At 41.4% G+C, this 25,861-nt stretch overlaps 1 protein-coding gene across 1 annotated transcript in view; it reads left to right on the top strand.

Moving 5' to 3' along the window:
- Nucleotides 1-25,861, top strand: part of itpr3 (inositol 1,4,5-trisphosphate receptor, type 3) — a gene marked incomplete at both ends in the record, with an annotated part of 214,717 nt that overhangs the window by 29,126 nt on the left and 159,730 nt on the right. The window contains one exon of the mRNA XM_084436422.1: nucleotides 16,110-16,180. Coding sequence (XP_084292548.1) covers nucleotides 16,110-16,180 — 71 coding nt within the window. The remainder of the gene's footprint in view (nucleotides 1-16,109; nucleotides 16,181-25,861) is intronic.

Below are 25,861 nucleotides of genomic sequence, written 5' to 3'. Positions count from 1 at the left end.
CAACATAGACAGTCTCCATATCTCTCCCACCAACATAGACAGTCTCCATATCTCTCCCCCCCAACATAGACAGTCTGCATATCTCTCCCCCCAACATAGACACAGTCTCCATATATCTCCCCCAACATAGACAGTCTCCATATCTCTCCCACCAACATGGACAGTCTCCATATTTCTCTCCCCACAACATAGACAGTCTCCATATCTCTCCCCCCAACATAGACATTCTCCATATCTCTCCATCAACATAGACAGTCTCCATATCTCTCCCCCCAACATAGACATTCTCCATATCTCTCCCCACAACATACAGTCTCCATATCTCTCCCCCCAACATAGACATTCTCCATATCTCTCCCCACAACATAGACAGTCTCCATATCTCTCCCCCCAACATAGACATTCTCCATATCACTCCACCAACATAGACACAGTCTCAGTGTTTCCCACAGGATTTTGGGCAGCTATGGGGGGTGGACCTCCGACCCTCTAGGATAATTTTTAACATTGTTAATTTAAATGCATCAACATTGTTAATTTAAATGCATCAATTTGGCGCACTTTGAGATCAAAATCAAGAAGCCATAGCAATTTAATAATCGGACCACATTTGGTTATGAAAGGGGATGACAAAGAAGTAGTCATACACAAATCATGGTAAACGAGACAGGACTTTAATACATAATAATCAATATTAAATAACATCCAGTGTCGTGCCCAGTCTTTTTTTAAATGAAAATACAAGTAACACCCTGACAAACAACTCAATGTGCCAAAGACCACATTTCCATCTACTGTACAAAAGGCTATTTAACGCAACATACTGCGGGACATGAGACCTTAAAAACGTCAGTTCTGAAAAATAAAAATCTGGGAGAAAATGTGCCAGTGAAAGCTGAAATGACTGCAGTTGCTAAAAAGAGCCAGCTGACCATCATCTAATAGAGATCCCTCAGAGATGGCAATCGTGCAGTCTGAACGAGGCTTCCCCTCTGACACTAACAGCTGCCACACACCAGGGCAGAGGGCCTGGACATCTCACTGATCTAATATATGTCACACCCTCTCTCCCTCCTTTCTACTATCTAATGAGCCTCTGACACTAACAGTGTGAGTGTGTGGGTGTGTGTGTGTGTGTGAGAGAGAGAGAGAGAGAGTGTGTGTGAGAGAATGATGAGTGAGGGAGCTACCTGCCCTCCTGCCATCTTTGAGTCAGAGTCAGTCCCTCTCTCTCTCTGTCCCTCTCTGAGAGACTGCTGGCTGCTGGTTGAGGCTGATGGCTGGAGAGGAAGCTCTCCTGCCTGAGAGTCAGTCCCTGTCTCTCTCTCTCTCTGTCCCTCTCCCGCCACTGGCTCTGCTGGCTGCTGATTGAGGCTGCTGGCTGGAGAGGAGGCCAGTAAATTAACATTTCACTGTTAGTCAATCCACTTTGTTTTTTTGACAAAAGCGTATGAATAATATTTTCATAGGCAATATGTTTGGCTATTGACTTTTTCATCTATTGCTACGTTATCCTAGCTAGCAAACTAACTCCCTAGGCCAGTTCTCAAAGTGCTTATATTGGAATTCCCATTGACATTTTAACATTGGGATGGTTTATCCAATCAAATCTTGTCATGACTGTCCCGTCATTCACGTCACCTTACAATCACATTACCCACTTTAGCTATCTAGCTAGCATCAATGAACATGGAAAACGGAGATCTTGAGTATTTGTTGAAAGTTGATTTCAAAATGAAGTGGATTAAACAAGAGCGTGAACTTAGCTTCCTGGAGCGGTGGGCTAATAGGGCTAGTAGCCTAGTAGTAGCCTAAACACTGATTAGTGAAGTAGGGGCGTAGGCTATTGAGTGCTGTGCCCTAAAGGGGTGTATTTTATCATCCTGTCATTCCTCTTCGTGGTGCTTGGCTATTGTTGTCATATAATGGCTCTGTAGTTTATTTAGTGTGTCCCTAAAAGCTTGGTTGTTCGTGTCCTCTCATTTGCTCGCTCTCAAATGATTGGCCTTTGTTGACGTGTTAAAAAACATCAGTAGCCTAGGCTACTGTAGTTTTCCTGTATGTTTTTTACATATAAAAATGCCACTGCTCAGCGCCCTTCTGGTTCTGTGAAACCGGCCATCAGGGCATGCTTTGAAAGCGCACCCCCCAAAAAATCATGCCACTGCAAAACAATAAACATTTGTCAGGAATCAGGATCAGATGAATATATTCGCTGTGGTCCACTTCTGCTTGGAAGCAATTTATTCACCATAGACATCCGTCCCCTTTGACAGAGAGCAGGCACAGAAAGAACGCTGTCAGAGAGTCATCCGTTTCATCGTTTACATGATACTTGATTGGTTTGTGAAAAGGTTTAGGTTGTGAAATTTCAATCGGTTTTAGCCTTTTTATTCAGATTGAGGTGTTTATAGGTAGCATTTTTATTCGGTTTGGGCTTTTAAACCTATTATAATCGGATTATTAGGCTCCATATAAACGTGCCCACTGTCTCATTGTAGCCGTTTCATATTGCACTCAGTGCGCATCAAAGTATTTGCCACTCGACTCGAAATCACCGCAAGGGATTTTTTGATGAACTGGGGTCCAACCATGGATCAGATCACTAATTGGCAAAACTGATCCTGCTATGTAATAGCCTACAACAGTTTATCTGATTTGTTTCTCATTAATCACATAATTTTACATGCATAGAAAGATAAGATAATGTTGTTTGCTTAAAGGAGTAGTAAAGGGGAAATGCATATTTAGCCCTGTTTTAAGATTATTTATGATCATATACAATGGTTCAGATCAAAACGTTGACAAAGCTAGCACTTTTGAGAAAGTCTGATAATTGCTCTACCACCGTTTTGGTCGGATGAATGTGGGTGAGCACCTTGAAAAATCTTTCAAAAACATGTTAACTCTTGATTTCAAAGACAAGAAACTCACCGAGGAGTTAGTTGGCGTTCTGACATATAATTCACCATAATGTAAGATTCTAGTTCATCTGGAAAGGCTTTTTTATATATTTAGCATAGAACTATGTAGTCGCAGCACATACATGTGTAAACTTCCGCAAACTAGGTAGCCTAGCAACATAAACAATAACAATAGCTACCGTAAGTAGTTCCGCTTCCTGAATCCCCTCTGCGGATTGATCTACACATCTACAACGGTCGTGTCAATACAAGTCAAAGGATTTCATAAAATGATCAAAAAAAAACCTACAGGATTCATGCTTTGCGGCGAATTTGATGTCAGAACACCAACGGACACCAATTACCCCCTCGGTGAGCTTCTTGTCTTTGAATTTAACATGTTTTTGAAAGATTTTTCAAGATGCCTACCCACATCCATTGTATGACCAAAACGGTGGTAGAGCAATTATCAGACTTTCTGCTAGTTTTGTCAACGTTTTGATCTGAACCATTGTATATGATCATAAGTAACCTTAAAACAGGGCTAAACATGCATTTTCCCTTTACTACTCCTTTAAACTGCAAATAAATAAAGTTGATATCTATTTAAAGCTGATTTTACTTATCATTGTAACAAAGAGACAATGTTCTTATAATAGAAACAATTGTTAATCAGGGTTAGAACACATTTACAGAAATGTCAATTAATGTGCACTGTCCCTGTAATTTTAAACCAAATAAAGTAAAGCAAAGAACCTGCTACTCCTGATTTTTAGACTAGCATCTTATCCACTCAGCCACCGGGCAGTACACTGTTAATGATTTCCTTTAATTTACAGTAAATTACTGGCAGCACGGTTGCCAGCAAGTTGCTGTATTTCAATTTACAATACACTACTGTAATACTACTGTAATGTAATTTACAGTACATTGAACAATACTGTATGACTTCAAAACAGTATAGTACTGTATTTTGTCTATCTTTACTGTATTTTCTCTATTCCTACTGTATTTTATAATATTGTATTGTACTGTAATTCCCAGTCATATTACTACTGGTACTGCTACAAAATATTACAAATAAAACAATTACTAATAGTTAATAATGATTACTAATGACATACTATTTAAATTCTGTAATATTCTCCAGTTACTAATAGTGTAATATTACTACACATCAGGATAACATTAATCAAAAGGCAATCCAAACAATATTCTTAATAAAAAATATTTATTAAAATAGTTTAGAAACAATTAACATTTCATTTGTTTTCTTAGTGTGTATATATAATAATTAAGATTAAATTTTCTTTTAAAATGAACAGTAAAAAACAATACAAACATTTTTTATGGGATTCACTTAAAACATTTTGGACCTTAGACTGGATTTGCATTTTGGACATAGAGACCATCGTTTCACTGATCTTTCCAGCATTGAGCTAGCTGCAGTTTTTCAGCAGGCTCTCACTGGTCTACAATGGAAGTCAAGACTGATTTTTTTTTTTAAAGTACAAGGGCACTCAGGTACACCACACGCAAAGGAATAATTGGCCACATTCCTATGTACACTTTTACATGTGTGGTGAACACATGCAACACTGACGTTGAAAAACTGATGACTCTGGCTGAATTGGATTCCGGCGTTCGACACTGATAGGACAGCTGCAGTGCTCACATCACACGCTGTAACAAAGACAAATACACAGACAAGTAGGACACAGACTGATAGGCATAGTACTGAGAGAGATGGACAGAGAGCGCAAGAGAGAAATGGTGAGAGATAATTCAGTAGTAAAACAAAATATAAAAACTATTATTATGGCTAATACTTGCAGAAGACTGGACAGGTGCACTTGTAGAGCTGTAAGGAAATAAAATGTGATTCAATTATTCTAATCCAGTACATAACACATCACCACAGTTAATTGAACACTGGAGGGAGAGGGTGTGTGTGTGGGGGAGGGGTTCTGTGAGTTAAAATAAGTTTATGCTTGCTGACCGTGCTGATATGATATTAAACCTACTTTTGCCGTTTCCATGCATTTCTGCCCAATACATAATTGGTAAGTGTTTAAAATAATTTACACGGTGGTATTACCGATAATACCGTCTAGCCAACAATAATAGATTGCTTACTTTAATCTTAAACGGTAGACCTTTGTGTCATGTATTCGCTACAGCTGTTACTGCCACCTAGTGGGCCTATACTGGTACTACCAAGTTCAGGGTGATGTGTATTATGATTTCCAGTAGTCAAATAAATGAACAGCCACCATCACATTGGAATCTGTCTCCGTCTGACTTCGTATAAGAGTACTTTAGTAGAGTATCAGTTGAGATAATAGGTTACTCGGGCAAGACATAACACTTTGGTAAGATGAGAGAGAGCCTCGTCGCGCTTCAACTGGTCAGGCGTCCCGACACGCTGGACGTAATGCATTCAGGAATATAAAGTAATAAGGCGCTGGAGCACACGGATTGATAATGCCATTTTACGCGCCTCTTTATAATTAAAATGTGTTTATTGCCATGCAGTTTTCAACTTAGCCTACAAGGAATATGCACCATGCTCTAGTATGTCGAAAAACTACATGACAACGCTAGCGTGCTAAGAATCAAACCCAACAGTCGATCTCTCTAACCCCAAATCACTCACTAACATTGTCAGTGGTGGAAACTTGACAAAAGCAACAACTCTACCGTAGCTAGCAAGCTAGGTACACATTTCGTGACATATACTGTATTAACGTCAGCTAGCTAATTTAAGACTACACACCTAACGCACCGAGTACTAAGTCAGCTAGCTGGCTAACGTTAGAATCATTCTAAAACTTGGTTTAAGACTGCAAGCTGGCTAAAGTTGCAGTCTCATCCCCTACACACAAACGATATTGCAATAGCTAGATTAGAGCATAAATCCTAAAATGTTATGCGTAAAGTTTGCAGGAGAAACATATAATAATATACCTATAACGTTATCTAACTTACCGCTCTAGAAATCCTCCACGCAGTCTGGCTCTCCACGGTGGCCACTGTTGTGTGTGAGTGCGAGCGGGTGATCTGACGTGACGACATCTGCTATTTTACAGCAATCCTGTATTATTGCCATGGCTTATTACAGGCAGGTTACAGCAAGGTTACAGCAAGACTAAAATATACTGTAAACAATTCCCGCCTAATCAAGATAACCCATAATGCAATATAAACTAAAGTATTTTACTGTAATAAAGAAATGTGGTATTGTACTGTAAGTTTTTACAGTACTGTGCAGCTAAATTACAGAGACATCTAACAGTGTATGGTAAACCTGGCAGACAAGATAAATATGAAGAGAAATGCACCAAGAAATGTAAAAAAAAAGTTTTGTTTTAATTCATGTATCCGTCCAGTGATTCTGATAGCATATGATTCATATGTAATGCCACAGGATCCAGGCTAATAAAATTGTCTCAATACAGTCAGTGTTTATTTGATTTGTTTCTCATGAATCAGATATTATTTTGTTTTACATGTATAGAAATATAAGATAATATTGTTTGTGAAAACAGCAAATCAAGTTAATATCTATCTATCTAAAGCTGAATTGACTTCATTCTAAGGAAGAGCCAACCTTCAATTAAAAAAAAAAAAAATCTTTAAAAAAAAAATGTTTGTCAGGATTAGAACACAGGACTCCTGACTAAAGGAGTGGTGTCTTATCCACTCGGCCACCAGGCAGAAAGGTAATTTTGGCAGGAGATGGAAATATGAAGTGAAGGAAATGGTTAAAGTATGGCCAAGTTCTGTTCTAATTTTCATTTATGTATCTTCCCAGTGATTTGGATCGGCTCCAAAACTGAATGAGTTCTAATTTGGCCCATGCTACATCCCTCCACCAAGTTTCGTGAAAATCACTTGAAAAACACATCCTGCTAAAGAACGAACTAATGAACGAACAAAATAATGAACACACACGACTGAAAATCTATACAGTATCTCCACCAGGCAATAAAACTGTAGGAATGTTTTCCACAAAAAAGACAGTGTAACATCATGTTGAATATTACTATCTCAGGTAAATATATCAGTATTGTGCCTCAATTGATGTACATTTATCTGGATATCATTGATTCCAATCTGTCCTCCAAAAAACTAATTGCCTTGCATGGCAGCTGCCGCCATTGGTGTGTGAATGGGTGAATGAGAGGCCTTCATTGTAAAGCGCTTTGGATAAAAGCGCTATATAAATGCAGTCCATTTACCATTTACCCTCCCACATTGCAGCTACTGCAAATCCAGCTCCATATGCAGCTACTGCAAATACTCGTTCAATGTTCATGAAAAAAAGGAAATCATTTTGAAAGTATTTTGAAGTCTGTCCACAGAGACATCTTCAGTTCATCTGACTAGTCTTGTCTGCTAATCAGCCCCACCTGTGTTCATTTCAGTCACAGTGAATCCATGCTCAGTCCGACAGCTCATTCCATCATGTCCTGTAGGCCTGTTAAAATGTTTATCTAGGATTCCTACGGTGGAGATAAGCTGTGACATTTATCCTCTTTTTACTGATATGGTGGATGTAGTGAGATATTTTTCAGAATTATACTGTATCTGAAATACGATTTGACAGTATTTTGAATTCTGTCCTCGTCCCGTCCCCCTCAAACTATTGCTCTCATATGGGAAAAACACACTACCCACCCTGCAGGGTAACAGTGCAAGCTCCACCAATCAGAGACGTCGCTGCTGGCAACCCCACCCAAGCCCCGCCTAGTGTAGGATTACATCCGGCCAAATTGATTGATTGGCCACTGATTGAGCACAGGCACAGTTACACATACATACATACATACATACATACATACATACATACATACATACATACATGCATACATGCATACATGCATACATACATACATACATACATACATACATACATACATACATACATACATACATACATACATACATACATACATACATACATACATGCATGCAGCTTCTCACTTCACTCAACAAGAACATGACCTTTCCTCGGTTTTAAGTTCAAGCCCTGGGTGAAAACTTTTTTTTTTTTTATATATTGTAACAAATATTCGGGAGGGGGGAGAACAGTCAAATACTGTATGAGCGAGCAATACGCGTACGTTCTGTCTGCTCTTGACATGAGAGACAGTGGCGCACGCGCTTGCCATCTTGCACCTGCTGTCTGTCTAGACATCTGGACAACGCGGAGAGGGAGAGAGCGCGCTGATGCAGGCAACGAACGTAAGCAGCACCGAGGGCTTTTGTCCCTAGTTAACTGATTTATTGAGACAGTTATTGGATTTTGTTTTCTTGTCGTAGCCTACCTGCTGTAATAGCCTATGTGAACTGTAGAGGAGGACCGGTAGCTAGCTTGTTAGCTCAGTGTAGTATATCTATCTAACGCTAGCTATTTCAGCTACGCATGCTCAGCCTCTCACTAGCCTATACAATGTCCGGCGATTTTGAAATATGAAATAATTATGAAAGTATGTTTTAACAACTGAAACACTGATCAAATATTTGATCCATGCCGTTCAGTGATCAGCACAACAGAGTCGTCTAGTGTAGGCCTAGGATAGGCTATAATCAAAGTCCTTATCTCTGATAGGCTATAACAATAATAAACTATTTAAACATATAAAAAAAAAAAAAAAAAGAAGAATTTCACTACAGTACCCTACTTACCCATGGTTTAAGCACTGTTTAAACATGAGTAGGCTATAGGCCTACAATTAGGCCTAGTCATTTTCCTCGGCTTATTAGCCTAGGCTACATTTAATTTGGCTTTATGTCATATTTGCTGTGCAAATGCATGATTGGTTGAATATGTAGCTTATAAATTGAATATTTGGGTTGTTGGAATATTGTTTATTGAACATTTGTTCTCTCGCATAGGCCCGAGCGCGTTCTAGAGGCGCACGCTTTTTTTAACCATTTAGGCCTACGCTTTATTGTAGTGGCTCACACATTATCCTAATTTGAATAGACCTATATAATTTGTGTTTAATGGTTGTGCTGAAGCAGTGACATGATATGACCCCTCCGATTTGTTTGGAAAAGCAAATAGAAAGCATAAACTGGATTACGGACTCGTGACAACTATCTGAGTTATTTCTGGGTTAACAAGCACACAGTGTTTAAAAAGCCTTTAATCCATCGGGCTATATAGGCCTGCAATAAAAACACCAACATGTATCAGTTTTTATTGTAGCCTACATATGGATTAAAGGCTTTTTAACCACTTTCCCACCCAATAAGTTAATCAATTTGACCGAGCGCGTCCTCACGTTCCGCAGCTAAAATGTAACCGGTCCAAACTAACACAAACCCTACAACATAGGCATGTATTCATTTAGATTTTAGTTTATTGGTTTGAGTGTAAAATGTTTATCTTTTCAATAATTTTTAAAGTAATACATGTCTATTGCTGGGTTTGTGAAAACCATTACTAGTACACCACGCTGCCTGTGTCACATGGTTGCAGATAATATAGGCTATTAGATATTATGACATGGGAGAAATAGGGCTACTATAGCTGTTCTAGCAAAATTGCTATGAGAACTTATAATTTGATTTAGAAAAATGTTTTTCAGTTTCTAACTAAATGTAGAATGTCCCCCAGTTAAGGGTGGTGGTGGGGTTCTGACACTTCATAGTTTGTTAAAATAAAAACATACAGGATGATGAGGAGGAATTATACTTAATAATTAATGATAATAATTATATATATATATATATAAACAGCAATTCTGATGTGTTGAAAGCACAGCAATTGCAATGCCAATTCATATTTGGCTAAAGAAATGACATTTCCCTCAGTTTAAACCGTTTTGAACCGACTTTCGAATACGAATACAAATAATTAGCTGTCAAATACAGATACAAATACAAATAGTGGGCTCCCGGCACACCCCTAGTACATACAGTACAAGTTCAACAGCATAGAGGCCAGCTCTGCATCAGTCTTGCAGCCTTTCACTGTGACGATCCCTCCAGCAAGTAAAAGCCAGTCCAATATTAACTCTAGTTTGGCTTCTGGCTTGGTCTCTTTCTCTTTTTCTGGTCTTGTCTTTTTCTGTGATGTTCCTCTTTGGTCTTTTCCCCTCCACCACGATGTGTATAGCCTAGTACTGTGATTTGAGAATTTGCGCTATTATTATAGCAATAGCTAGAGGAAGTTGGTGTGTGACGTAATGCCGTAAAGCGTTACGGATTTTTCCACGAAAATAGCGGCCCGCTACACCAAACTAATTATTCCAAGAAGAAGCATTTGGGGGGAGGAGTGGGAACGAAACAGACAACACTGCCGGTTACAAGGCAGTGTACTACCAAAATGATTTTGAAGCTGTTATTTTAAACAAAACTACATTGAGCCGGTTTAAACTCGGTTAAAAAGTATTGCAGTGTATCACAATATGTATCGTATCACAATGTAACGTGATACAATCATATCGTGACCCATGTATTGTGATATGTATCGTATCGTGAGGTCCTTGCCAATACCCACCCCTAATCTTATTCCATGTTCAATATGGCAATATACGAAAAACATGGTGTTGCATACAGTAGTGGAGGCTGGTGTTAGAAACTCTTTACTAAACACTCATTTCCTTCTGTTTCCAGACATACTTAATTTATACATGCTGAATTCAACAGCTAAAGGATATCTAAAAGAATATTAACTTAATAATATGCATATTATCATTACCGCAAACTATGGGCATCAGAGCCTTGCAGTAATGAGAATGTGTTGCGGTATTGAGATGACCTAGTGGGAAAATGCTAAACAAAGAGGTTAGCTTATGTTTAATGTTTACATTTCGATGTGGGTCACTTAAATATGCTGATGAAATATCGGATAACAAAAATCTATTTTGGCACACTTCATAATCAGTTGTGGAAATGAGAATCAATAGAATGGTGAACATGGGGTTTAGAGAAAGATACTGCATCCTTGATCTTCTCTTCTTAATGATGCACCATAGGAGAATTACAATTTTATTTACAAATGTTTGTGGTTTAAATAGAAGCACGAACAAATGTTGTGGTGATGAGAAATGGATCAATGTTGGTTTCAGGAGAATCACCAGACTGCTTTCCATACAGGCAAATCCTGCTGCTACCACCTGCTCTATAGCACACGGCTCAGGTATCTGACTGTCCAACAACACGCCTGCTGTGTCAGAGTTGCTGAATAACAACACTATAATGATTGTTGTTAGAAGTCTTTTTGTTGAATGCTCGGCCTTTCTTTTGGGGCATTTGTGCTTTATTAAATAGGAAAGTGTAGAGTGACAGGAGAGGTGGGAGAGAGAGAGAGAGAGAGAGAGAGAGAGAGAGGGGAGGACATGCAGCACAGGGACCGGGCCGGATTCAAACCTGCGCTGCTGCGATAAGGACTAGCCTCAACGTGGTACGTGCCTTAACCGATGAGCCACCGGGGCGCTCCCGGCCGAGCCATTAACATACAGACAAACACAAGGAGTGTGTGTACTGTAGGTGTGTGTGAATGGGCCAATCAGAGATCTGTCCCAGGTCTATACAGGGTCATACACCTGGCTCAGCTCAGACAAAAGATCTGATTGGTTGTTTTTGTCCACATTCTACCTGGGAGGTCCACCTCTCCCTCTCCCACTTCCTCCTGTCCCCTCCACCCCTTTTTTCCCAGGTAAGAGGAGTTATTCATTCAGTAGTTTCATACTACTACATTTGAACACTAAACACTTAACCATTTTGAATACTAAACCAGTAACCAGAGTTACTATCGGAAGAAGCACAATGAATGGCTGACTAGCTCTCCTATGGTCAGAAAACTGGAGTACTAACATTATACTTCCTAGCTGTTAGCATGGCGATGGTGTCAGTTGAGCAGTCAGAGAGCTGTAGTGCTAACTAAGGCCCGCCAGCTAGCTGGTGGTCCATGTGAGCTCAGGACTATGATGGCAGTCTCTGGATCGTTGACACTTAGGGGGAGTTTTTTGTCCTGCATGTTGAACATAAAATAGGGGTTGTGTTGTGGTGATGCAAATGGTAAACAAATCCAGGAGCAGGTGGGGATGTCTTTTCCCCGGTCTATCCTCCATGACTGTGTCATCTCCTCCAGACTCAACCAACTAGTACACCCCCCCCCCCCCCCCCCCCCCACACACACACACACACACTCCCCAGCTCCTACATGTGCGCCCGATAGGGAGTGTATTAGAGACTGGGGTGGTAAGTGTGGGGGGTGAAATACTAACCGGAGGAGCTGCCAGAAGCGCCAGCCCCCTCAGGATAGAAGACAGACAGGGAGGTGCGGTAGGAGACAGACAGGGAGGTGCGGTAGGAGACAGACAGACAGGTGCAGTAGGAGACAGACAGGGAGGTGCGGTAGGAGACAGACAGGGGCGCCGCCAGGGATTTTGGGCCCCATGAAAAGATATGACATTGTGCCACACTAGTGGTAGAGGTTCGATTTGAACATTGGGAGGATACAATAAGTGGGGGGTCTGGGGGTCCTTTGAGGTCACACTGAATTTCCTGCATTCTGTTGAATTTGTATGCACCAATTTGAGAAGATGCCCCTTAGAATCATCCTAGCTTCTCTCCCCTATACGGCGCCACCAGAGACAGACAAGCAGATGGGTAGTGGTAGGAAACAGACAGACAGGGAGGTACGGTAAGGGACAGGCCATAGAGGCACTCTAATAGACAGACAGGGAGGTACGGTAAGGGACAGGTCATAGAGGCACTCTAAGAGACAGACAGGGAGGTACGGTAAGGGACAGGCCATAGAGGCACTCTAAGAGACAGACAGGGAGGTACGGTAAGGGACAGGCCATAGAGGCACTCTAAGAGACAGACAGGGAGGTACGGTAAGGGACAGGCCATAGAGGCACTCTAAGAGACAGACAGGGAGGTACGGTAAGGGACAGGCCATAGAGGCACTCTAAGAGACAGACAGGGAGGTACGGTAAGGGACAGGCCATAGAGGCACTCTAAGAGACAGACAGGGAGGTACGGTAAGGGACAGGCCATAGAGGCACTCTAAGAGACAGACAGGGAGGTACGGTAAGGGACAGGCCATAGAGGCACTCTAAGAGACAGACAGGGAGGTACGGTAAGGGACAGGCCATAGAGGCACTCTAAGAGACAGACAGGGAGGTACGGTAAGGGACAGGCCATAGAGGCACTCTAAGAGACAGACAGGGAGGTACGGTAAGGGACAGGCCATAGAGGCACTCTAAGAGACAGACAGGGAGGTACGGTAAGAGACAGACAGGGAGGTACGGTAAGGGACAGGCCATAGAGGCACTCTAAGAGACAGACAGGGAGGTACGGTAAGGGACAGGCCATAGAGGCACTCTAAGAGACAGACAGGGAGGTACGGTAAGGGACAGGCCATAGAGGCACTCTAAGAGACAGACAGGGAGGTACGGTAAGGGACAGGTCATAGAGGCACTCTAAGAGACAGACAGGGAGGTACGGTAAGGGACAGGCCATAGAGGCACTCTAAGAGACAGACAGGGAGGTACGGTAAGGGACAGGTCATAGAGGCACTCTAAGACAGGGGTTCCCAACCTTCCTTCCCTGGAGCCCCCCTAACTTAAACTTGGATTTTGCCCCCCCCCCCCACACACACACACACAATCTCTGTGAACGTCCTGTCTGTGTGTGTTTCTATGTAAATTCCATCAGGTGTAAGTTAGGGGACAATGAAGCGCTTCGCCAGTGTAGCAGGAATATTTATGTTAACATGATTCTTAGTCTCTAATTGTTGAGTTTATATGGTATTGTAGTCCTGTAAATACAAGGCCTTTTGACCCTTCATTATGTATCAATGTATTTTGTTGAAATTGTTGTGTGACATGTCAATAACATGATTCTTTGTTTAGCTAATATTAAGGCCTCAAACTGTCTGGGGCCTGGCACCCCCCCTGCGATTGTTGGTGCCCCCCTAAGGCGGGCCCGGACCCCAGGTTGGGAAACCCTGCTCTAAGAGACAGACAGTGAAGAGGCATGATTAGACAGGCCTTTCAGAAGGACTACTGGAGAATCTCCCTGTGAAAGACCTGGCCATGCTCTGTCCCGTAGACCTGTCAGGGCATGTCCTTCACACAATCACCCAGACAGACAGGGCCCCTTTCATGGAAACGGCCCCTGTCTCACTGGGTCTGGCTGGTGGCTGGACATCTCTAGGCTGGCTGGTTAAAAGTTGTGGAAGTGTATCTGGTTGATGTCTGTATGCTATGTAGATATAGTGGTAAAGCTTTAGAATAACCTTGTTAATAAATCACGTATAAAGCATCTGTTCATAGTCAACATTTACAAGTTATTATTACAACATAAACATTAGATATTTATAAATGAGTAATTATGTATTCATCAATATGTTTCCAATTATTTTCTAATGGTTTATATGATCATTTATAAGGTATGTGATAATGGTCTGCTCACATCTAATGAATCATAAATTACTATTCAAGCAGTTTTAAATGACTTACTAATGATCAGTGAGATCACTGGTTAGGTACTGTATGTGATAATGGTCTGCTCACCATGTATGGGTCATTATGAGGTATGTGATAATGGTCTGCTCACCATGTATCGGTCATTATGAAGAACCTACATATAGGATTTACATGTATAAATCACCTGCTCCTCAAGGACATACCATTAGTAGACACTCCTGCAGCAACTGATATAAAGTGTGACCACACAGATTCTCCAAAAATCACCTCCCATGTTATGTTAAACATATCACTGAAAAATAAATGCACATGACACAGGGTTGGGGACATAAAGCAAAATATTTATTTGGAAACACGTAAATGCATTGACATTGGGCCCTTTTTACCCTGGCTTTGAACAAGAACTAACAATAAACAGGACAAAAATGAACATTTAGACACATTTTCTCCACTGCAGAGCTGAAAAGTAGACAAGACTAGCTCAGCTAGACCCAACTCCACATAGGCTCCTCATTTCATCCACACCCAGTGGTGATTTCACAGCGAGTGCAGGGGGTGCAGTTGCACGCCCCTGTTTGGATGAAAATTGTAACATTTTCAAATAGATGTAAAACAAAAAAAATCATATATATGTATATATGTATATTTATATATATATATATATATATATACATATTTAAAAAACGTTTAAAAGAAAATTAATTTTGAACATTTTGAAGTTGTCAGATTTCTATCATGTTTATTTAATTTCAGTGAACATGATTCATTAAATGTGAGCAGACCATTATCACATACTGTACCTTATAAATGATCTTATAAACCATTATAATATCATTTGAAACATGGTTATCAATACATAACTACTCATTTATAAATAGCTTACTTATGTTTATCAATGTTGTATTAAGGATTTGTAAAGGATGAACAGATTATGCATGACACAAAAGTTATTCTAAAGCATTACGGAGAGTTACTCTCCATTCTCATAGGTGACAGACCTACATAGACAGAAACAGAGTAGATTTAGCAGTAGACTGGTAGAGTTCCACCTGCACAGTACAACACCCCACACAGTACAACACCCCACACAGCACAACACCCCACACAGTACACCACCCCAAACAGCACAACACCCCACACAGCACAACACCCCACACGGTACAACACCCCACACAGCACAACACCCCACACAGTACACCACCCCAAACAGCACAACACCCCACACAGCACAACACCCCACACGGTACAACACCCCACACAGCACAACACCCCACACAGTACAACACCCCACACAGCACAACACCCCACACAGTACAACTTCCCACACAGCACAACACCCCACACAGTACAACACCCCACACAGCACAACACCCCACACAGTACAACACCCCACACAGTACAACACCCCACACAGTACAACACCCCACACATTACAACACCCCACACAGTACAACACCCCACACAGCACAACACCCCACACAGCGCAACACCCCCACAGTACAATGCATTATATTGTATACGTTGTGTTCGTGAGTGAGATACTTAACCCGCAGCTACCTTTCTCTTCCTCTCTGCAATTGAAATGTATGGGTTGGGTGTAGATTGCAAAATAACAATGTATGTTGCCTTGTAGATACTGTGACTTACAGACATGTATTGTATTGTATTGTATACCCATTGTGTGTGAGTGTTCCAGTGTGTCCAGGAGCTGTAGATCTCAGTGGTGATCATCTGTCCGTGTTCTCCTCAGGCTGGTGGATGACCGCTGTGTGGTGGAGCCTGCTGCTGGAGACCTGGACAACCCTCCCAAGAAGTTCAGAGGTGTGTGTGTGTGTGTGTGTGTGTGTGTTCAGAGGTGTGTGAGTGCTCAGTAGCAGGTCACAAGGAGAGTTAAGAGGGGTTTGTGTGTATGTCCATAGTAGGGTTGGGTATCAACCTAAATAACCCAGTACCAAGTAGTATCCAAACTTCTCAAGTCAAACCTGCATTTGATCCTTTTTGTACACAGATTTAGAAAAAAGTTTTGATCGCAGCCAATCTACACAAGTATTCTATGATTTCATGCGACGTGTGATTGGCCCACTAGGAAACACTGGGAATACAGTTAACATGAACAGAGATGTCAAACAGGCTATCTGTAGCTTGCTAGCTAGCTTAGCTTGCATCTGCCCAGCTTTACATAAATCAGTTAGCCTACCTGACGTTAGCTGTACAGTGTAGTGCAGTGGCCCACTGTGCAGTATTCACATGCGGCGATTCCAAGACAATTAGCAAGAAATAATGGCAAGCTGCACAACGTAAACAACCGATTCAAGATCCGTTTTATTGGCCATGTACCTGTATATGGTTCACACATACTAGGAATTTGTCTAGGGTAATGGCATATGCTGTTGCAGATTACATAGTACAGGGTGCAGGACAGGACAGTGTAAAGACATGCAATGCAACACAAAAAACAGTGAAAATACAAAAAACAATGCAAACAAAATAGAGTTCAATATACAAAATACGATATACTGTTAAAAGGGGGGGGGGGGGGGGGCACCAATGCAATTTAGGTAATATAGCCTCCAGAATGGAGTGTGGTGAGTGTCTCCAGTGTGTGTGCAGATTGTAGTGTGATAGATGAGTTATGTTTCATGTCCAGGATATGTTTCAGGGCGGGTGTTGGGCCCCCTGAAACTACTAGTGTTGTCGGGGGGCGAGCATGTCACAGATACATGGTGTAAACAGTGAGCACGTTTACATGACCACAATAATCCGATAACTGGGTATAATCAGGTAATGGTAATAATCTGATATGACGTGTTTACATGCACCTCGTAATGCGATAATCGGAAAAACCTGCCTTACATGATTTGGTCAATTAGTTGGTGCTTTCCAAGTTCATGACGTTAAACTCAAACTTCCTGTTATATTCAAAACTTCCTGTCTTGTTTTCAACATGACGACCCAGCCCCAATGTCCACCCTGATGGACTCACAGACTTTGAGGCGCGTTCACGCTAAGTGCATGAGGGTTTAGGGCTCTAATCCCATTGTCAAATCGTCAAGTGCATGAGGGCTCTCTGGCAGACATTTTGAGCCCTTTATGCCCCCTTACCGTAAGTCTGCACTTCTTCAGACTTTGCCAGAGGGAATTACCCACAGTTCATATCGTGAAACACGGGGTTACCTGAAGAACAGCCAAGAAACAAGTACGGACGGATCAACCAACCCTAATGTTCACGTTACAAAACAAAATATGTTTTCATGTTTTCAGCTGGACTTGCTTATCTGCAAAAGTAGCCTCATAATTATTTTAATTTCAGTATTTTTACGTATAGGATATCAACCCCATGGTTTGTATAATTTGATTTGTTTGAAAATATGTAGGCTATGGTTATAAATTATAGCGATTTCTGTTGCCCTAAATCACATGATTCTCCAGTTAAAAGCTGCATGACATTAATCACCCATCTTGGTGTAGTGTTCTTTGAATTGAGATTTCCAACATGAATATGGAAGGAGTTGTGAGGTGCTGAAATGTGTGTTGTCATTCTTGTCATAAATACTTTTGGATTCATCACAAACAAGAATCACAGGCAGTAATGTAGTTCGCTTATGACCACAAAATGAAATGATTTCAACAAGGTGAACAGAAATGTTTTGAGGGTAACACAGAGGGTTGTGATAATGTAAAGGGGATTTGACTCACCCCCAAATTAATTTACATGAAGGCCTACAAGAAAAAATCATCACATAAAATTGAAAAGTAAAATAAAAAGTCCCACACCCACAATAGTAAGAAATATGTTTTCATGTCAACGTAATGTGATGTCGCAAGTGCTGTCCCATTCCTTTTTATACCATTTGAAGCCCTTGCAGCCTCTCGCACTCAACCACTTTACCAGGTGCCGTCAATAAGTCTGTGAGGGCTCAGGGCTTGAGGGTTGGGACTGGGCCGACCTTTATAAGAATGTCGCCATTCGTAGACTTTCTCCCATCTAGGAGATGAAGGATGTTCATGTCCTTCATTTCATTGAGCATGAAGTTGTCTTCACTCCAAAAATGAGTTCTACCGCAGCCGCTCGCCATGTTTGCTGTTGTCATGTTCTATCTACATCCATTCACACATGTGCATGTGTCAAACAACGAAAAGAAACCAGATTAACAGTATACATGCGCCAAATAAAACAGACTATTGGGCAAAAACCTAGGTGTGTTTATCTGATTTTTCATATTCCGATAATGGCTTTTATCCGATAAATCATATCGCATTATGCTGTTTACATGACCGCTTGAATAATCTGGTAACTCCATAAATCAGATAATGATCGGTTTATTAATGTGCAGGTAAACGTGCCCAGCATCGTCATAGACGTGCGCAGTAAGAAGTTTGATAGCATAGATATCCATGTTTGTTAGTATCGGTGCATTTCTCTACACTGACTTGAAATGAAACGAGTGCTTAAATAAATATGAACAATATGTATTTACAACACATAAAACATATTACTAGAAAAATGCAGAAAATGTGTGTGAATACTGAACAAAGCAATGTCATTTAGTCCACAACACACAGCCTAGCTAATGTTAATCTACATACAGTAGCTGCTAACATCAGAAGACACACAATAAACTGTGGTTACATTACTTATGTAGTAGTGCCTGCTTGGCACTCAGCATCAAGGAATTGGGGGGCTACAACACCAAATGATTCCCAAGCGGCACCGCTGCTGCTCACCGCTCCCCCAGGGGATGGGTCAAATGCCGAGAACAAATTTCACACACTCATTTGTGTTCCATGCTCATGGAACACAAATCAAGCAGGCGTATGGGGGTCCTCCCCCATGAGATTATGAGTGTCAGACATCTCATTTCCTGCATTCTAGTCACTTGCACCAATGTATGTTTAATGCATCACGTTCAAAGTCCTCTGCTATTCTCATCATGAATAAAGGAAATAAATAGCCAATAAGAGTAGGCTAAAGCACAGCTGCATCGATTATATTAAGATCAAATCAATAAACATCAGATCATAGACATGGGCAAAATGTTTGGTCTGATAAACTTGGAAATAGCAAATGACCTGGACGGCCACAGAGACCAGACATTGGCATAATGGTTGTTTATAAGTTTCATCATCACTGTAAGTTTTAAGGCTGCCTTCAATCATGACGCCAGTCTATACCGTAGCCTACCTGGTCTAGGCGCTCTCGCGTAGGCTATGGTTTTGTTATTTCTCGTATCATTCCAAGCATGTGAAGACGTAGTAGTGTAGGCTATATGCATTAGAGTGGGGTGTGCACTAAAATACAGGACAGGTTCTTGAATTTTTTCGCATATTCTCGCAATATTCGCAAGTTCCTGCAACTTCAGAAAATCCCTGCATTTTCAACGCATAAAATCACATAAAACCCTCGCATATTCCATTGAATAATTAAGGATTTTTGCACGTTTTTCTGGAGGGACTGACCTATGTAACTAGCTACAGCTACAGAAAATATTTTAATTTCAACATTTCTCACTCCCAGTCAGAAAATGTCCGCCAGCTGCGATGCTAATTTTCGCTTTGTTAAATTCCATTGAATTATGCAAAAAATGTTAGTGATGTTTGGGTCTTTCGGGGGGGCAGGTGGTACCGGTGGGGGAAGGGGAGATCAAGGAGTCTGATGGCCATGGGAAAGAAGCTGTTTTTGTGGTGCGTGGACCCATCCTGATGGACCACAGTCTCCTGCCAAAGGAGAGTGGGTCAAAGAGACCGTGACCGGGATGGGAGGGGTCGGCCACAATCTTTCTGGCCTGTTTTAGGGTCCTGTAGGGATGGCAGTCTACAGATGATCACCCTCTTAGTGGAGCAGCATAAGGCACTCGTCCACTAAAAAGTCCACCATGGAAAATGGTAGCTGTTTTCAGTATTGTAGCCTTGGTTGTAGCCAGGACCCGTGGTGATGAAAGCCTAGCATGGATGTATTAATAGAACTGGATGCGGTGACTACATTGACGCCTCGTTCTTGAGAGTGAAGCTTTTTTGAACAGGCCACCGACCCCTTTTGACATGCCTAGTTGTGTTTTCTCGCGTCACTGGCATGCACAGTTGTTCTTTTCTCATGTTTTAACCACATGATTTGTTGACACGGCTGCGTCCACGAAGTTAACACGTTCGTGTGGATTTTTATTGCGCGTTCACCGCTCTCCCCGCTTGTGTCCCTGCATGTCCCTGCATTAGCATTGTTAAGTAATAAAAAAAATGATGCAAATAATAATTGCATGGTGCAAACTGTTCGTGAACGCGGCGGGGTCTGAGAAAAGCACAACTGCGCATGTCAAAAGGGGTTGATTTTAGCAAGATGGTGCTGATCAAAATGTTTCAGGAAGTAAATCGCAGCCTGGCCCCTTGGAGCCTAGCCTACTGCTAGCTAACTAGCTAGCTAGCTTAGCTTGTATCTGCCCTGTGTGTATCAGTTAATGTTGGCTAGATTGAGAATGTTGGTTGTGATGTTTAAAATAGCATTGCCCAAATACTTCATTGTACAGTTAGTTAATAAATATTTCAATAATTTGAACACTTTCAAAATGTACTTATGTAAAATCATTTAGATGAGGAGTGGTGGCTTTTCCCGCAACTGAATGCTTCCATTCACATGATGGGTATTGAATGATGTAAAGAAAAAAAGGTATAGAATGAAGTACTCTTTTAGTATTGGTATCACTTTATGGGTTTTTTAAACGCTACCCCGCCCTTGGGGGTCTGGACATCTGACATCCCGCATCACACACACACACTTTTTTTTATTTTTTTATTTAACCTTTATTTACCCAGGCAAGCAATTAAGAACAAATTCTTATATACAAAAGCAGCCTGAAGAAGGGGGGAATGGGAGGCTGTTATGTGCACATCATTTACATCAACAATAATAAAATACATTGATATACAAAAATAATGATAGAAATAGAATAAACCGAGAGGTTAAGTATAAATAGCATCATAATAGGTGAGAGAGAGCGAGAGAGAGAGAGATAAAGGGAAGAGACAGAGAGCGAGAGAGAGGGAGACAGAGAGAGAGCAGGGGGGAGTAAGGGACTGAGGGAGGGGGGCATGGAAGATCAACAGGTGCAACAGTCGACTACGATCTGTTGTAGATTTTGTTTAAAAGCAGTGAGTGATGTAAGGACGGTGAGTTTGAGAGTGTTTTGTAAGGTGTTCCAATCATATGCTGCAGCAAATCGGAAGGCGTTGCGGCCAAAGACGGTGCGGGATTTGGGAATGGTGAGTCTGATGAAGTCACTGGACCTTAGGCTGTAGTCAGAGCTGAAGAGGTGCAGAAGAGAGGATAGGTAAAGAGGTGTTTTACTAAGCATGGCTTTATAGATGAGCTGAAGCCAGTGAAGAAGCCATCTGGTGTGAAGAGATGTCCAGTCTACCAGATTATAAAGGTCCCAGTGGTGTGTGGTGAAGGGGGAGCCAGTAGCGAAACGAATGGCAGAATGATGGAGTGTCCAGTTTCTTAAGGGCGCATTGAGATGCCATTCTGTAGATGGTATCGCCGTAATCAAAGATAGGCAGGATGGTCATCTTGACAAGAGTGTGTTTGGCCGAGCGGGTGAAGGAAGCTCTATTGCAGTACAAGAAGCCCAGGCAGGCTTTGACTTTAGCTTGCAGGTAACTAATGTGAGTAGTGAAAGAGAGGGATGAGTCCAGCCAGATGCCAAAGTATTTGTAGGAGGTAACAAACTCCAACTCAGAGCCGTCGGCACAGGTGATCTTAGGGGGACTGGCATTTTTTACGTTCAAGGAGCATACATTTGGTCTTCTTAGTGTTGAGAAGCAGGTGGAGGCTGTGAAAAGACTGCTCAATAGAGGTGAGACTAAGTTGCAAGGTGGATATCGCAGACTGAAGAGAAGGGCCCGCTGAATACAAGATGGTGTCATCAGCATACAGATGTGGGAAGTTAGAAATGTCACATGCTGCAGCATTTCACCTTCACGTTATTTGGCAGGGAAATCTCGTTGGAAATCTCGTGGGATTTTAGACGGGTGTTATTTCGTTTTAGTGATGCACCACCGCCAGGTGGCGTCTTTGAGTAGATTTAGCAGGCTGGGCTCAGTGTTTTTCTCCTATAGTCTACGAATGAAGCATCATTAAATTTCACATTCTTTAATTTAAATGCTCTGTTGTAAAGCACTTTGAGCTGAATTTATCTGTATGAAAGGTGCTATACAAATAACATTTAATTGTTATGATTACCTTGTTCTCAAACACATGTTTTCTCCATCTGGATGTAATTTAATTATTACGAACATCTATATCCAGGCCTACAGTAGCCTATCTATCTCGGTAACTGACGTCGGGTCAAGACGTGGTGGCTGTTAAGTCAAATGCGCAAAATAACAGTATTGTAAATATATTTGTTAGTAAAGATGTGGTGAACGTGAGGGTTTTGCGTTTTGTTTCTGGAACACATTCAACTGGTAGGCTACTCGTAAACCCCGCAAGTAAATTTGAAGACGGGGCACCAGCTAATGTAGCCAAGTCTGACAATTAGGCTATATGGCTTCAGCACGATACAAAGAAAAAATAAGCTTGATCGGAGGTGTGGATCCATACAAAATTGACATAGTTGCCATGAGTAAAGATCACTCATTGCCAATCATATCCGGACATTAATTATCTTGTGCATAGCGGCAGGTTTGACAGTGAGTGCGTTCACATGCACACTATACGCCGATCAACCGATAATTGTAATAATGTGATTATTGAAATGGTCTTGTGAACGCCTTTATCTGATTTCCAAAATCAGGGTAAGGTCTTAGAACCGCCAAAGACGTCCATTGGACGATTGTGGGTTTTCATTTGCACGTAACTATATTTTAATAAAACATTGAGGTCCGCCTGTCAATGACTTTACCTAAAATTGTGTTCTGTTGCACCCCCTATTGTTCAATTATAAATTTAAAAAAAACATACATAATATTTTGTTATTTGAATGATCTTGAATATATATATATTCAAGATCAATCAAATAAAAAAATATTGTGTATGTTTTTATTTATTTATACCGGCCGCCAGCAGTTCAATGAACGGCTATAGGGAATGCGCAGTTTCGCGCTGGCTACAGCCTATTATATGCACAGTTTCGCGCTATGTAGGCTATTATAAATAAGTATTATTCATTGGGGGAGCTTGGACTCGCTGGGGACTGGTGGAGAGACGCAGAGCTTCCCCAGACGCGACATCCTTCAGTTGGCTGAAGAGCTGCGCGCTCTGGCGTCCAAACAGCCACCGGCGGCGCCCCTCGCAGTGTCCACAGAAGAATACCCCCCAAAAAATACCTGCATGGTGAAGACAAGCTGCAGCAAGAACAGAACTGTCTACCAATGCATGAAGTGCACCATAGCTGTCTGTGGCAGTTGCACTGCCAAGGTGCAGAGGATATGCGCGAAGTGTATTTGAGCTGCCGCCTCAACTGTGCGTAAGAGCAGAGCGCATCAACTCGTCACGAGTTACTCGTGTATAGCTACTAGTAGCTCATAGCCATTAAAACGGCTTATTGTTTTATTCATATATCAACTAGATAATTCGATAATAATGAGTAGCCTAGTAGGCTATAAAAGGAATTCAATAGGGCCTAATTAGCCTTAAGTTGTAGCCTAGGCTACAGTACAATCACAAGACGCATAGGCCTAGGCTACCGTAAAAAGCGTTGCGTTCTCATAGGCCTATTAACTTAGTACTTATCTAATTAATAATTATCTATGTATCTACGTTCTATGCTGCATCTGTACAGTAGACTACTGTTTTATTTGGATCCTTGGCCAAAATGCTGTTCTTGTAGCCGTTTCATCGATTCTTCTCCTTTTGTGAAGTGTAGGCTATATTCTTGTTAAAGTGCGGCCTAGGCTTTATTCAAAAAAATATGAGAAAGGCGTCATAGGCCTACAGACACATACAAATCAAATGTTGCTTTTAGTAACATTAAAAACAATGAAAATGCAAATCATGCAAAGTTGAAGGCCACATCAGTTAGGCTAGTGTTGGCATGATCTATAGATGCTCAGGTCATAATGTCCCTCTAAGCACAATTTGAATTCTATTAAAATGGGCTCAAATTAAATTTCCACATATTCTGATTCCTTCTATATAATTTTTTTTAATTTATTTTAATGTGTAGCCTAGGCTATAGGCTTCTGCGATGAACAAAACAGCCACAATGTAGCCTGCTTATAGCGAGCGAGAGGACAGTCTACCATGAAGTGTATAACCATAATGTAATATATCTAGACTACATGCATTGTGGTATTTCTTTATATAGCCCAGCCTGCCTATCAATTGTTTCTCAATAAACAGTTATGTCATCCTCTGAGTCCGAATAAGTAGGCTAATAGACCGGCAGCTCTAAATGCCTTCCCAATCAATGAGACATGGTTGTAAATATTATGTTTTATTGATGAAAAGGGTAAAACTGAAAAACATGGAAAGAGTATTGCATTGATCGATGCAGTCCGTTCAAATAGGCATCAAAAGATAAAGTAGGCCCATTTAAAATGACCAATTACATCTTCAAATCCCTTCTAATCTTGGCCTTTGATAGGGTTTTTTCCTGCCCTACTGCCAATTATATCCGGACATTAACTATCTTGTGCATACAGAGCACAAACAATGAAACAAATAGATTTCCTCCCTGTCTGTCTGTGGCATTCGCTACCAGCAAACACTGAAAATACAGGTCCTCAATTTATTTAGATTAGACTAGCCTATCATACTGGACCACTCCAATGAATGTTGAACGTAGCCTACTTTTATTCTTTAGGTTTTACAGAATCGGCCTACAATGTCCACACATGCATGCGCCATATCTGACTAGCTCGCCACTCGCCAGCGAACCTGGACTAGACTATTGTAACCCCCCCCCCCTACAAATTCTTTTATATTCAAATAAACTGGATGGGCCGGTTTCCTAGCCCTGGATCGTGGGGAGGGGGGTAGCCTACGTTAGCGGGTGCTTTGCCATGACCGGCCATTCCACCTGTGTGATTGAATTCGCTAGTTTGATTGATAGATGGATGGATTTAACGTCCAAAGTAGATTGTGCAAGTATTGTATAGGCCCATGTGTAAGAGATGAATGGTTGTAACCATGAACTCAGCCAGAGGTAGGCCCTACTGTAGATTATCAGCATTATCACCAGTCTCAATTGATGCTTTCCTACGTGTTGCCATTCATTTAAACCACCATCTCACCTAGCGCCAGCTGAGGCTGTATTATAATAACTGAGCCGAGACACGAACAGAGACGGTTCAATGGCGTTTATATAGAACACGGACCAGAGAGATACAAACGGAGGTCAACCCAGGACAACCCGCGCGAGAACCTAACAACATGTACCATACGGTACTGGCGTAGACTACTTCTGTTGCTGCATTTTTATGTTTATGCTTTCATGATTTTAGAGCGCAATCAACATTTTCCAGGATTCCAATAAGTCCATCCATTCATCCAACTTTGTGCTGAGCGCAGCG

This window comes from Borostomias antarcticus, assembly GCF_949987555.1.
Source record: "Borostomias antarcticus genome assembly, chromosome: 3".
Lineage (NCBI taxonomy): Eukaryota > Metazoa > Chordata > Actinopteri > Stomiiformes > Stomiidae > Borostomias > Borostomias antarcticus.
The sequence above is the reverse complement of the archived record's forward strand: the minus strand, read 5'-3'. Positions and strand labels throughout refer to the sequence as shown.